At 41.1% G+C, this 16077-nt stretch overlaps 1 protein-coding gene across 1 annotated transcript in view; it reads right to left on the reverse strand.

The window, feature by feature from the left end:
- Positions 1-16077, reverse strand: part of eda (ectodysplasin A) — a 282871-nt gene that overhangs the window by 49170 nt on the left and 217624 nt on the right. Inside the window, exons 3-4 of the mRNA XM_063059824.1 lie at positions 5354-5377; positions 730-909 (exon numbers count right to left, since the gene is read on the reverse strand). Coding sequence (XP_062915894.1) covers positions 730-909; positions 5354-5377 — 204 coding nt within the window. The remainder of the gene's footprint in view (positions 1-729; positions 910-5353; positions 5378-16077) is intronic.

The following is a 16077-nucleotide window of genomic DNA, read 5'->3' on the forward strand; positions in this document are numbered from 1 at the left end:
TGCTGTTATCTTAATTCTGTGCACATGTGTGTTTATCATTGCTGAACTGTTGCATTCATTATCCTTTCGTTTACTGTGTTGCTTGTTTCTTTAATAAAACTTTCTTAGTTCTAGTAATCCAGACTCCAACTGAGTGATCCATTTCTGCTGGTTTGGCAACCCAGTTCACGGGTATGTAACAATATTCATATAAACATCAAGGAAAAGAAAATAAACACACTTTACTCTCAGTGAGATTTTTGTTGCTGCACTAACGATGACAATGATTTTATATCTGGTTTCTATTTGGTTGCTTTGAGAGCTTTGTGAATAACACTAATTTCACCAGTAGGTCACCAATACTGATGTATACACCCAGTCCGTAAGGATTTCAAAACGTATCCTTCAATGTCATGTATTCTCGGAAATGTCCAGCTGGCGCCAAGCTGCCATGGGACGTTTCCTGTGAAAACATCTCACTGTTCTCCGGATGCAAAAAAATATTTGCTGCTTTGTTTGGCAGAGAAAAACAAAACCGTCACGTATCGTTTTTGTTCTGTGTGGGGTTTAAAGAATCGAGGAGTGGCACTGCATGCCCTATGTGAATGCAATTTTTGTCATGTGCCATCTTGGGCTGCATGCCATAGTTTCACCACCCGTTAGCTATGTTCTCCTTGAGGGGAACTTGTGACATCCTGCCATTTCTTTCTTCTGTCAGATTTCCAGCTCACCAAACCGTTACTGACTTACCTAGTGGCCCTGGTGGTCCAGGAGGTCCTGGCTGACCAGGTGGACCTGGTGGTCCAGGAGCTGACAACACTGCTGTTCCTGGTATTCCAGGGATTCCTGGGATTCCCGGGGGGCCTTGCGGTCCGGGGGGGCCTGGAGGACCTGGCGGCCCCTGTGCACCAGGCGGACCCATTTTCTTGCCTGCAATATAATGGAGAGAGTTGGTATTGGAATTTGATTATTATTGTCATATGTAAATAGAAACAGTGAAAAGTTTATCTTGCATACTGTTCACACAGATCAAATCATTATAAAGTGCTTTGAGGTAGAATAAGGTAAAAAACAGTATAAATACTGCTGAAAAAATTGCAGTGCAGGTAAATGCCCGAGTGTATAATATAACAAGGTACATTGTGAGGTCAAAAGTTCATCTTTTCTTACAAGAGATCCGTTCGAGAGTCTGACAACTGGGATAGAAGCTGTCCTTGAGCTGGGTGGTAAGTGCTTTCACGATTTTGTATATTCTGCCCGACAGGAGGAGAGAGAGCCTCCGCAGTGGGTGGATTCTTTGATGAATAACAAGGACAGGGTCCGCATTAGCAAGCAGTGTCTTGAGTTACTGAACTGAATTTGAAAGACATCAGTGATCCAGATTCTCTGGAAAAACAACATCACATTGACAAGAGATTGATTTTTATGGTAAATGCTTCAAATCAGTGTGAAGCATCTTACAGGATATTTTGGCAGTGGCATTGAAAAGTTGCTGGAGTTGCATAGATCCACAAATACATAATAAAAATGTCTTGACTATTGGTTTTATCTTGTTATTTTGTCAAGCTGACAGAATATATTGCCAATTTAAAATTATTCTGGCCCCATGCTGGTTGCATCATTAAATCCCAATTGAAATGAGACCGATGTTACACACCACATTCCACATCTATACCTCCCATGAGAAAACACTATTAATAACAGTCAAGAGATGAGAGGAGGCCAGATTTACTTAAAACCCCAGTTTTTCACCAACTTCAGAAAAATCAAATAAGAGGTATCCGAAAACTACAGGCACTTGTGGGACATCTGCAATTTGCTGCTTCAGTTGGTCACGGCAACAGAGTTCCTCAAGGCAAAATGGATGTGTGGAGTAATTTATTCTTAAATTGTCACATCTAAGTCTAGTTGACCCTTGTTTTCTCTTTCTCTGAAAACAATCATTTTAAAACTTGCTTCCTCATCCAAGTGTTTAGTCACCCACAGCTGATGGCCCTTCCCCTCTCCATCTTGCCCCTGTTAACCATCGGGGATGCGTTTCTGTATAATGTAACACTATATGGTTTAATTTCTACAGGAGTCAGGAGCGAGAGTCAGAGCAGGAACCTATAAAAAGGTAAACTTTACTGATTAGCTAATTGGAGGGCACTTTAAGTAGTGGTGGCATGGTAACCTAGTGGTCAGCATAACACTGCTAACAGTGGCCGCTGTAAGATCAGGATTCAATAAGGAGTTTGCATGTTCTCCCTGTGACCACATGGGTTTCCTCCAGGTACTCTGGTTTCCTCCCATGCTCCAAAGAGGTACAGTTAGGGTTAGTGAATTGTAGGCATGCTGTGTAGTGTGGCGACAATTTCGGGCCGCCCAGCCCAACCTTTGCAGAATTGAAACAATGCATTTCGATGAACACATGACAAGCAAAGCTAACCTTTATGTTTAAAAAGTAAGGTTAAGTGAAGCAGCCAATCTCAAAATGGGCTGTAAGAGTGGGGAGCTGAACCCTGAGATCCTTCAGCAAGAGGAGGCTGCGAAGTGAGACTGATAAGATCTGTTTAGCTTTGCTTTTCACTTTTAGAACAAATGCAGTAAGGACGGTGTGTTCCTCCTGTATGACGTGGGAGTACAGGGATATTCCCTGAGGACTACATCTCCTCAATAACCATGTAAGGAATTGGAGCTGATGGTGGATGTACTGAGTACTGTATAGGAAGCTGAGAGTATTACAGATCAGAGTTTCAGTAAGTGGTTATTCCTGAGGTGCAGGCGTTAGAGAGTGACTGCCAGCAGAGGCAAGGGAAACAGACAGACAGAACAAGTTTTCATGGTGGCCATTCTGGTAGAATAGCTATTACAGCGCCACAGATCCAGTTTTAATTCCTGCCGCAGAGTTCAAAAATTTTCCCCGTGACTGCATGGGTTTCCTCTGGGTGCTCTGATTTCTTCCCAGTTCTCAAAGAAATATGGGTTAATTGGATGGCACAAACTCATTGGGCCAAATGTCATGTCAAAAGGGACAGGAATGGCTGCTTAAAGTTCCAGGGTTTGAGAAGAGGGAGGGAGGGATAAAGGAGGGGAAGGGGTTGCATGACAAGTTAGGAACAATATCACAGCTGCACTCAGGGGGGAAGAAATTAAGGCTGATTGACTGAATTCATATGGGAAGGAATCAAAAGAAGAAAGATCTAATCACTATGATGATTTATACAGCAGATCCCCAAATACCCAAGGTATAGGCAGATTATGGAAAGCAGCAAAACCATGGTTATTATTGTGAGTGACTGGAACTCCCCCAACATGGACAGTGAACTCTTTAGTGCAAAAGGTTTAGATGGGGAAGAATTTGTTACATGTGTCTAAGGGGGTTTCTTGAAGCAGTATTGATAGTTCAGTTCGAGAGGTGGTGAGTGGGCTAACCACCTGGATTAGTACATGGACATGAGACATTTAGAGGATTATGGACCAAACACAGGCAGATAGGACTAGCTTGCTGGGCAACACAGATGGCAGAGAAGAGTTGGCCCAAAGGCCTGTTTCCTGCTATATGACTCAATATTGTATCGGTATATTACAACATTCTACCTTCTGTTACTGTTTTCTTTTTGTACTTATATATAGAATGATCTGTGTGGAATGTATGCAAACATAAAGCTTTTCACTCTATCTTGGTACATGTGCAATGACAAACAAATAATGATTAACAATAATAATGAAGTAAAACTGGACTCTGTATAAATTCAATCTGATATTTGCAAGCAGACCAGGCCAAGGGTTGAAGAAATGCCACTGAACTGTAATGTCAGTTCTCCCCACAGATACCGTCCCACCTGCTGAATCTTTCCAGTGTTTCTGATTTGATTTTACTTCTGAATTCTGGCTTTTGTAGTATTTTGCTTGTGTCCCAGACCCCATGCTAGGTGATGTAGTATTTACAGACTGGAGGAACAACTGAGCATAAAAGATTTTGGGTTGGAGTCATCTTCAATAAAAGATACTGGAACACTGATTTCTCATTCACAACCCTCACTAGAAATAATGCCCAAGACTGTTGAGCAAGAACATAGATAAGGTTGGGTTAAAAATTAACCATGACCATACAATCTCATTTATTCTCACTGCCTTGGCTCACACATAAAGAATCCATTGTCCCATGGCACAACATGAGTCAGTACCCTCAGGAGTTGGAAGAAACGATTTGTGTAAAAACTATTCATAAGTGGATTCAAAAACTGTGGGAGCTTAATAATTGTATTATTTATTCTAATTGCAGATGGGAGTGGAAGTATTCCCAGCTCATAAGCATGAAAATCTCCACTGGAAACCTGCAGCACTGAGAAATATTATCATTATCAATAGTGAAGGATTCTGGTATATGTTTTGGCATATTTTTATTAGTGTAAAATGCAAATTTAGGCAATTTTGCAAAGATGAACACACACATTATCAGAGAAATATGTACTGCATTTTCACAGATTATGTTAGTTTTCCTCTCTTGGCTGCTTTCTGAAGCCCTTTACCTGTAGTCCGTGAACTATTGGGAAAAGTCTGCTTTAATCTATACTATTGTTTTCATTTATAATTTAATGGCTTCTGTGACATTGTCTCACAATCTATATCATTCCAGCAAAGAAAAGCCTCAAAATCTACATAAGTTTTTGCATATTTTTACTTCCTTGCACTTAGTTACCTCCTCGTAACCTTGTAATATGTGATCCCTCTGCAGACCGTAACTCAGGACTCACTGAGAAGCATTAGGATTTTAAGATACAAATCATCCTCCCAGCCTGTAAACAGCTCCAGAGAGTTATTCAGTTAACCTCCTTTATTATTCTGCAAACATTACCCCTTCAAGTAATTATCCATTTCCACTTTGGAAATTATTTATGAATTTGTATTCCTCGCCTGTTCAAACAATTAATAATTTGCTGCATATAAAAAAACGTGATTTACAATTGTTAGGATGAATGCCTTAAATCCCTGGTTACTGACCACTGTAAACAGTTTCTGACTTATTCTTGTCAAAATCTGTCATGGGCTTGACCATCTTTGCTGGATTGCTCCTGAACTTTCTGTTTGAAGAATAGCTTGCTTCTAGTAACCAAAATTTGTATTTCAGTAGACCACTGTATTCTGTACCATTCTCTGGAACTGAATCCAATTTCTCAGCACAGTTTAAATAATGCAGGTATCCCTTTGGCAGGACGGGTGGGTGTGAGCAGAAAACATAGCTTGAATTTTGATGATTCCTTTGATGGCAATGATAACAGTTTCCATTTCTGAATTGTAATCCAAGGTAAATAGAGGGGAATACAGATTTTAGTTTCAAAGTTCCAAACCCTGTGCAGAATTTATCAAAAGATAACCATTTTCATCCTACCTTTCCCTTTGCTTTTGCTTTTACCTAGAAAAGAAAACAAATCAAATCAGAGAGAGAAGTTCTGATTAACAAACATCTTTACTGCTGTTCCAACATGTTTAGCTATTTGATACATGGAAAAAATGTGTTATCGGTTCATTGATTTACGTAAAAATCACATTTGCTGTTATGAGACCGTAAATGTTCCACTGGCAGTGAAAAGATATTAATTGCATGTTGCAAAGATCCCCGAACAGCTCATGAAAAACAGCTTGTTTCCCCTCTGAGTAATTGTAAATCAAAGATGTGAGAAGGCAAGCAATACAAAGATTTTTATTCTAGTGTTTTGCAACTGCACACATGGAATTGGTGAAAGAGGCACAGACTGTGCTTCTCCCCTCATTTACTCTTAAGCTGATGGTTGTTGAGTCCAAGGACCACCACATTTGTTATTGCTTTATGGTGAACCTGTGGAATTCACTGCCACAGACGGGGCAAGACATTGGGTATATTTATAATGAAGGTTGACAGGTTCTTGATTACTAAGGGATGTCAAAGGCTGTGGGGAGAAGGCAAGGGAATGGTGTTGAGAGAGAAAATAAATTAGACATGATGGAATGGGTGGAATGACCTAATTCTGCTCCTATATTTTATGGTCTTATTGTTGTTGCATTCCCCTCTGCACTTGGCCTTTCTCACTCACTCACTCACACACCACCCACCCATCTGGCTTGTCTTGCACCAAGCAAACACTAGAGTGCGGCAGCAACGGGAGCACCATAGGGTTTGAAGAGGTAGGTATTAGTTAGACATGTATTCCATTCCAAGCAGATGTGCAGATCATAAAGGGTACAAAACAGCTCAGAATTCCATGCTAAGATCCCTGTCAAATGAAAACATGCCAACAGAGGGTTTGATATGAAAATTTGGAACCTCAATGGGAAAGACTATTTTTGGAAATCTCAGAGAGAATGTTAGAAAAATACATTAAAGGGTATTTAAGACATTAAGACCAGTGGAATTCATATAAAAATTCTGCATTTATTAAGGTTCGGTTTACATTTCGTAGTCATTTAACCTCTCAGTTATTAGCCCAAAAGGAAAAAAATTCAAGCTGTATACATTTATTAAGGCTGAGGTAATTGAGGTAATTGTGAGAATCGCATTATATAAATTTAGGTTAAAGGACCAGAAATCTCTATGTCCTGCGGCTTAAGGGAACGTTTCACAAAAGAAAAATTAAAACCAGAAGTCACTGAACCTTTTAGCTGTCTGTGAACTTCGTCCAGATCGTATTGGGTTTCTGACATTTACGGCCAAAGATTACCAATATATGTCACGTTTGATAACTGAGCATTTATCAACATTACTGGAAGACTACAGAGAAAGCAGGGATGATTGACTCCAATACCAGTCTTGGACACCTGCTCCTTCTAAAAGTTGGACTGTCTGCTGCATAAATAGCTCCTTTGCATGAGTAACTGTGCATAGACCGACTGTGAGAATAAATCCTTTGAATTTCAACAACTGAACACAAATTCCTTTCTGCTAGGACGACAGTACTGTTGCACCATTTCGATCAGCTTTCATCCAAAGCGTTGAACACTTCTGTGTATTATCCATGCATTTCTTACTCAATGTAGTTCAGCATCTATCACACTGCGCTACAGTTAATTGTTGATTCATTATGTAAGATGTAAAGCAGGCATTAAATTTCAGCAGCCAATTAAAATCATACAGCACCATAGCAAAGAAACGGCCCTTTTGGTCTATATTCGGACCAGCCCCACCAACCAGTGTCTAGAGCAAAGCCCTCCAGACCACACCCCCCCCATCCACATACTTATCCAATCTTCTCTTAAATTTTGAAATAAAACCTGCTTTCATCACTTTCTTTAGCAGCTCGCTCCACGTATGCACCACCCTCTGAGGGAACAAGACCTCCCTCGGGTTCCTCATAAATATTCCCCTCTCAACCTTAACCCACGGCCTCTAGTTCTCTTCTCACCCAGCCTCAGTGGAAAAACCCTCCTTGCATTTAGCTCTGCAAGAGGCCCAGGCGAGGATGGTAAGGAAGCAAGTGCTGGAGTACCTGGGACCAAGCTCGAGACATGATTTCGAGGCTGAGGCAAAAAACAGGGTTCTTGACTAGATGCTGCTGGACAACAATCCAAAGTGAGACAGAAATCAAAACATGCAATTGCAAATTGAACTGAAGTTGAGTTGCTGATTGAGCATCGAACCCGAGTTCAGGTATTAAAATCCTGGTGCCAGAACATGGCCACCAATTAGTGCAGCGAGCCTGAATCTCTAAAGGTACTGCGCCAGCGATCCATACTCCGGAGCAATGGAGTGTCTAAACCCAGAACCTGCCGTGGTTAGGTGCGTACCATAACACTATCTATTTCCCTCATAATTTTGTATATGTCCATAAAATCTCTTCTCATCCTCCTGCGCTCCAGGGAGTAAAATCTTAACCTGTTCAACCTTTCCCTATAACTCAGGTTAGAAAATTATGAATCATCTTATTCACTCCCTCCTACACCAGTGCAAATGATTAAGGTGAATATCATGAGGTTCTTCATCCTCAAAGGTGTTCAGAAGGCAAGAGTGTCAGAGGGAATAGCGCCAACTTTAGAAAACCATTCACAATCTGCTCCTGTGGCAGTTGATGGGTGTAGCTGTGGAGTGGGAACTCTAAGAGACGAAGGGCCTACAATGCCTTGGAGTCGTCCAAGATCAACTTCCCATCTCAACCGCTTCCTCTGGCAGTTCATTCCAAGTACTCACTACCCTCTGTGTGAAGAAGCAATCTTTCAGGTCATTTTAAAATCTCTCTTCTATCTGTGTCCCCTAGGGTTGTTCTCCCAACCCTGGGGAAAAGACTATAAACATCACCTATTATGATTTTATAACCTTCTAGGAAGCTGTAGGATGGCAGCACGCTCGGTTGCAGTGGCCTGTCTGGGTCCAGACGAAGGTGTAATTGTTTGTCCTTTTACGCCTATTTTATGACTGCAAGACCCTGCTGAATAAGGACCTCAGGTTCTGAGGATCTACCCCAACAGTGAGTTGCTTGATAGTGGTGGAGCTGTACTTGTTGCGCTCTGTGTTGCAGCCTGTAATAGCCACCCAGGAAGGGAGGCGTCAGGGATGGTACACGGTCCAACAAATTATTGTCTTGGACATTTTTATTGTGATTGCAAGACCCTGTAGTACATTTCATGCACAACAGTCTGTAGCATTTCCAGAGAATGGTGCAAAAGAAAATGAACAAAAACATCCAGTGAGCGACGGGTCTGTGGATGAAAACAGCTTGTTAATGAGAGAGGTCAAGGGAGAATGGCCAGGCTGGTTCAAGCTGACAGTTACTCAGATAATGATGTGCTACAACAGTGGTGTGCAGAAGAGCATCTCTGAATGCACAACATGTTGAACTTTGAAGTGGATATGCTACCACAGTAGAAGAATACAATGTGTTCACTCCTGTACATAACAGAGTGGCCACTAAGTGCCTATTGCAAACCACGAAAAAAGAATATTTTTCAGAAATTAAACTATTTTGCTAAACCAGTTGTTGACTCATCAGACAAGTTGCAACCTGCCCTTTCATTAATTCCTGGAGTCAGACTTGAAATATGTGTGACATGCATTCTCAAAACATAGTTATGACGGTTAGTCACACTGACAGGCATCAGTGTTGCTTTCAGTTTGTTAATGGAAACATTAAGTTTGGTGCAATCTCCACAAATACAATCTTGGAAAAGAACTTCTTTAAGATCTCACCCTATGCACTGATCTCATGCCCAATGATGACTGAGGAGCTGGGATCTGGGACCTGTCTAAAACCCCTTCGAACATCTCCCTCATAGAATATATTTGAAAGAAAATTGGCCACATCTCAATTCCTACTCAAACCAATAATTGTATGTGCATGCAAATTCTCCACACTCGGTGAACTACTAATAATCATGAACTCAGCAAGCAGACATTCAAAGCAGTATTCTCCCAAATGGCATGCTATCTAATGAGATCCAAGGAAAGCATCTGGTCCAGATGGAGTAACACACAAAAAATACTGGAGGAACTCAGCAGGCCAGGCAGAGCCTAAGGAAAAGAGTAAGCAGTCGATGTTTTGGGCAGAGACCTTTCATCAGGACTGATAAAGATCAGATGGAGTACCTGGCCAGATACTGAAGATCTGTGCTGACCAACTGGCTGGTGTGTTCACAGATAACTTCAGCCTCTTGTTTCAGCAGTGTGTGGTACCCCCCGCCAGAATCAAGCCTGCATATTCTCTTCACTTATAGAACTATTGATAATCCTGAACTCAACAAGCTGACAGTCAAAGCAGTACTCTTCCCTCAGTCATACCAGTGCCCATGATGAGCGTGGTAGTCTGCCTCAATGATGATCACCCAGTGGCACTTCAATCCGCAATGATGAAGTGTTTTCAGAGGCCGGTGTTGAAACATATCAGCTCCTGTATGAGTAGCGAGCTCGATCCACTCCAACTTGTCTACTGGAGTAACAGGTCCACAGCAGAGGTCAAATCATTGGCTCTTCACACAACCATGGAACATCTGGACAGCAAAGGTGCATACATCAGGATGCTCTTTATCAATTGTAAATCAGCATTTAATACCATCATCTCCTCAAAATTAATCAATCAACTCCAAGAACTGGGCCTTGTGCAACTGGATCCTGGATTTCCTCACTTGCAGACCCCAGTCAGTTCGGATTGGCAAAAACATCACCTCCACAATCACCATCAGCACAGGAGCACCACAGGGTTGTGTGTTTAGCCCTCTGCTCTACTTGTTTTTACCTGTATGATTGTGAGGCTAAGTACAGCTCAAACACCATATTCAAGTTTGCTGATGACACCACTGTTGTGGGCCATATGAAAGGTGGTGAGGGATCAGCATTCCGGAGGGAGACTGAAAATTTGGCTGAGTAGTGTCATAACAACAATGTCAACACAACCAAGGAACTGATTACAGACTTCAGGACAGAGAAACCAGAGGTCCATGTGCCAGTACTCATTGAATGATCAGAGGTGGAGAGGGTCAGTAACTTTAAATTCCTGAGGTGTCACTATCTCAGAGGACTTGAATTGGACCATTATACAAATGTAATTGCAAAGAAAGCACGACAGCATCTCTACTTCCTCAGGAGTCTGCAGAGATTCGGCATGACATCAAAAACCTTGACAAACTTCTATAGATGTGTAGTTTAAAGTGTATTGACTGGGCATTAAGGCCTGGTATGGAACACCAATGCCTTTGAGTAGAAAATCCTACAAAAGATATTGTATTCAGCTCAGTACATCATGGGTAAAGCCGTCACAACCATTGAGCACACTGGCATAGGAAAGCAGCACCCATCATCAAAGATCCTCACCACCCAGGCCATGCTCTTTTCACACTGCAGCCATCAGGTAGAAGGTACAAGTGACTCAAGACTCACACCACCAGGTTCAAGAACAGTTACTACCTCACAAACATCCGGTTCTTAAACAAAAGGGGATAACTACACTCATCTATTGAGATAGATGACCAATGATCTCACTTTAAGGATTCTATATCTTGTTATTTCATGCTTTTGTTATATATTACTCTTTGTTTATATTTGCATTTGCACAGTTTGATGTCTCCTATGCCCTTGCTTTTTCATTGATTTAATTACTATTCTATCGATTTGCTAAGTATGCTCGCAGGAAAAAGAATCTCAGGGTTGTATGTGGTGACAGGTATGCACTCTGAAAATAAGTTTTACTTTCAACTAAATTCAACTTAAAATAAGTTTTACTTTTAAGAAAAATATAGTACAGAAGTTGGCCTGTGACCTAAAAGTATAGTCTAATCAGTTCCAGTTCCCAGTACTACTATTCCTGCAATTTTTTTTCTTTCAATGATTTATGATCTTTTTTTAAAGTTACCACATCTTACTGTATTCCCGATGGCATCACAGAAAGCAAATGAATTCTCACAGTAACCCCAGTTCTTCTGTCCATTGTTTTGAGTCAGTCCCCTTTTGTTAGCAGCACTTTCGTTGCTGAGAAAAGCTTCTTTTCTATATGCTAACAGTAAATATTTACCAAAAATGGTTCCAGGTTAGAGAAGATTAGACTAGAGAAGTGGAGCTGTCATCTTTGGAGCAAAGAATGCCATTGAAGAGATGTACAAGGTCCTGGGGAGACAAGAGACTGGCACACTTCCCCTCCACTCTCAGATTTCTTGTGTTCCATGAACACTACCTCACTATTTTGAATTCCTTTCCACTTTTTTGTATTTCTTATTGTAATGAATTGCACTGTACTGCAACACAACAAATTTCATGACCTACATCAGTGATAATAACTCTGATTTCAAATCCTATTCTGCTGGAGGAATGCAATGGGCAGAAATGAATCATTGATGCAACAACACAGAATCAGAATCAGATTTTATATCACCGACCTACACTCAGCGGGCAACTTTAGTAAAGTTCAAAGTACAATTATTATCAAAGTATGTATAACCCTATACAACCTTGAGATTCAACTTCTGGCAGGCAGCCACAAACCAAAGAAACACAATAGAATTCACAAAAAAAAACATACACCATAAAGAGAGTCGTAAGTACCAAGTGCGAAAAGGAAAGAACAAATTGTGCAAATAGTAACAAAACAAACAATTCACAGAACATGAGCCACTGAGTCCCAAAAGAAAGTGCAAAAGCAGAGCAAAACTAGTGAGGTAGGGTTCATGGGTTGGTTCATTGTCCGTTCAGAAATCTGATGGTGGAGAAGAAGTAGTTGTTCTTAAATATTTTGTGTGTGTTTGTCTTCAGACTCCTGTACCTCCTCACTGATGGTGGTAATTATAAGGGAGCATGTCCTGGGTGATGATGGTACTTAATGACGGACGCTGCATTTTTGAGGCATCATCTTATGAAGATGTCCTCGATGGTGGGGAGGCTAGTACCCTTCATGGAGATGGTTGACTTTGCAAACTTCTGAAGCTTTTTCTTCCCCCCCCCCACCCCCCATAGTAGAGTGTGATGCAACCAGTCAGAATGCTCTCTACAGTACATTTGCAGAAATTTGCTAGGGTACCAAATCTCCTCAAAATGTCAACAATTCCTTTCCTTTCCAGAGGTGCTGCTTGACCTGCTCAGTTCTTACAGTAAACTGTCTATTGTATAAGATTATGATGGATTTAGAGTAAATAGAGTAAAATAAAAGAGATGTAGCTGCCATTGAGAAGAACAGGGATACAGATCTAATGCGAAGTGAAATAGAGATATAGGACTAAAGATATTTTCACATGTAAGAGTGGTGGCACTTAGTCAACCAAGATTTTTTAAAGGGATTTTGACAGACATGAGAGAATATAATATACAGGGCTTCAGGTAGCTGACAGGATTGCTCAGTAAACAGCAGGCATAGACTCAACAGACTGAATATTCCCCTCTGTCACAGTGATTCTGATTCCTGGTAAACACTACAATTTTCTTCCGGTGGTCAGAGAAATCACTACTCATACTTCTCTCTTTTGACCTTGAGCAAAATTTGTACTCACGGTGTCACCACATCCCATTGGCTTTAAATGGTTGCAAGTCTAATATGTGCTCCAACATAAAAGTACATAAGAAGCAAGAATAAGCTACAATGACTCGTGTGTCTTTTCTGCTATTTTATAAGATAATGATTGAATTTTTGCCTCAGTTTTCTCATCATCGTGTCCCTTGATTCCCTTCAAATAAAAAAATGTGATCAACTATGTTTACAACTATAATTGAGCACTGACAGCCTTTGGCTGAAGAGCCCCACGTATCTACAATCCTTTCAGTATAAATATATCTGACCATTTTGTATTAAACAGGCAGTCCCTTAGCCGTTGGCTGTGCCCTGGTTCTAGACAATACAGTCACTGGGAAACAACCCCTCAGCTTTTACCTTCTCAGATTTGTGGAGGTATAAATGAAATCACAAAAACATAATAAAACCAGAGAGAGGAACCAGAACCCACATCAAAGTTGCTGGTGAACGCAGCAGGCCAGGCAGCATCTGTAGGAGGAGGTACAGTCAACGTTTCAGGCCGAGACCCTTCGTCAGGACTAACTGAAGGAAGAGTGAGTAAGGGATTTGAAAGTTGGAGGGGGAGGGGGAGATCCAAAATGATAGGAGAAGACAGGAGGGGGAGGGATAGAGCCAAGAGCTGGACAGGTGATAGGCAAAAGGGGATACGAGAGGATCATGGGACAGGAGGTCCGGGAAGAACGACAAGTGGGGGGGGGGGACCCAGAGGATGGGCAAGAGGTATATTCAGAGGGACAGAGTTGGCCATACAGTCCTTGGTGTCTGTTCTGCTATTCAGCTCACTGATCTTGGCCTCAACTCCACATTTCTGTCAGTTCCTCATAACGTTTGATTTCCCCTGTTGTCTCTAAATCTGTCTGTTTCAGCTTGTATACTTATTATTCAAAAATTGAGTGTCTTCCTTTCCGTGGAGTGGAACACTATAATGATTCATGGCTATTTGAAGGGAAAAAATGTATCCTCGTTTCTGTCTCAAATGGGTGTTCTTCTAAATCTGAAACTATGCCCCAAGGTTCTGGGCTCCTCCACCATATATCCCAACAAGCCCACTCAGAATCTTCTATGTTTCAATAAGCTCATGTTTCATTCTTTATAGGTTCAGTACTATTATTCAATCTCATACAATCTTTCCTCACAACAAACCCCTCATCCCCAAAATCAAATCTTGAAAATGTAACAGTAAGGTGAGCTTATCTATTTTGGAGACCAATCCTCGTGACTCAATATCTCACCAAACCCAAAAATATCTTCCCATCTTGCTGTATCTACATGTTTACTTCTGGTGTTTTATGAATTGGCACTGCAAGACCTCTGTACATCATAGCTACTGCTTTTCTTGCCAAATCAAGTAGCTTCGCATTTTCTGACTTAATAATGCTTCCATTTCCAGTGCTTAGACAGTTATATATCTTTATTTGGCTCTTTGACAGTTACCACTGCCTCTCTCTCTTCCATGCATATGCTCACACACACACTCCTAATTTTCACCCTAAATTTTGTTGCCATTAAAGCAGGATCTATTACAAAAGTTGGATAAAGTACAATTTCACCCAATTCATTAACATAAATTGTGTAAAAGTGAAGACTCAACAACAATCTGTAGGACACTCCATTGGAAACACTTTACCAAATAAGGACTCCTTCCCTCCTCTTCACAACGTTCACAGACATCCCAGCCTGCAAAAATTCATTTCAGGGAGGTAGCATCATCAATTTGCGGGAGACTTCCGGGAGAGGTGGGATGTCTGCAATAGAGTAGCTCCTTAGCAGCTAGCCAGCTAGTTTAAATAACGTTAGCTATGCTAATGAACGAATGACACCTGTTAAACTCACCTCAACATGTCTTTTACAGTCATGGGCAATAGAAAAGTCACTGTTGCAAACAGTGCAGCCAGCAACACTGTCATTATTATTGACCCCTATTAGGCAGGGGTACACTTCAGTGTAGTCTGGGGTGACGTACGTTTTATAATTTTGTTTGGAATACTCTGCCACTCTGACTTTTTTTGGAACTCTCTCGCTCTCTCTCGCTCGTGGTTGCGCTCTCGTGCTTGCTTTCTCGCACACTCTCTCTTGCGCTTGATTTCTCGCTCTTGCGCTCGCTCTCTCGCTCTTTCTTGTGCGTTCTCTCACGCTCGCTCTCAAAAAAATCAATTTCCGGGACATTGTATATAATTTGCAGGCATCAGGGAGCCACTATTAATTTGTGGGAGACTCCTGGAACTTCTGGGAGAGGTGGGATGTCTGCGTTCAGGACTGCCTTTTGAAGGCCGTATTCACATAAGCCACAGTAACTTCACTAACCCTCTCTGACACTTCATTAACGATCTCTATTAAGTTAGTCAAATGTGCTATCCTTTCAAAAAGCACATGTTGGCCGAGGAGGTTCAAACATAATTTAATTTTGTTTTTTTCTGTCGCATCCAACATTCCCAGTGCTGATGGTAGACTGACCTCAGAACCTCTAAGCTAATCTTGGTGAATTAACTGAGAGAGCAGCAGGCCGTCCTAGGTCATTTGAGTTAGTTTTTCTGAATAAGAGAATAGTTTGCAGAGCAGTGAGCTTGTATTGAGAGGGGAATGGAAAAATAAAGGCATAGCTTCAGATAGGGAAGCTTTTAATGTAATAATGGTATAAAGAATGCCAAAAAAAGAGCATTGTTGAGGTCTGCAGCTGGTGAGAGAGTACAGTGATGATCCTGGGAAATATGGCTGAATGAATTCAGTCTGAAGAGATTTGAAGGGCAGGATAATATTCTTACAAATGATTATCTGGGGCAGTGAAATCTGGTAAAGCTTGGCTTGGATTTTTTTTGTTATCAAGCTATAGGGCTTAGAGCTAGTGAACCATAATGAAGTTAAGATTATTCTCACTTAATGGAAGGCAAAAGAAGGGAGCTTCAGTAAGAAAATCATACAAGTCATCTTGTGGATTTGAGGTTTGTGGTGAGATAGAGGCATTATATTACAAAGGCAATATCAAACAAAACTTGACAGTGAACTATAGAATGAGACATTAGGGCAGATAAGTAAAAGCTTAGCCAAAGGGGCAAGCTTTAAGAGATATCTCATAGTGAAAAACAGAGAGCCTTACCAGGTTTAACAAGCTTTATCCAATTATTTCTTTGCACATGCAAAACCTTTTAAAAGCTACTCTTTA

The sequence above is a fragment of the Mobula hypostoma genome, chromosome 10 (assembly GCF_963921235.1).
Source record: "Mobula hypostoma chromosome 10, sMobHyp1.1, whole genome shotgun sequence".
NCBI lineage: Eukaryota > Metazoa > Chordata > Chondrichthyes > Myliobatiformes > Myliobatidae > Mobula > Mobula hypostoma.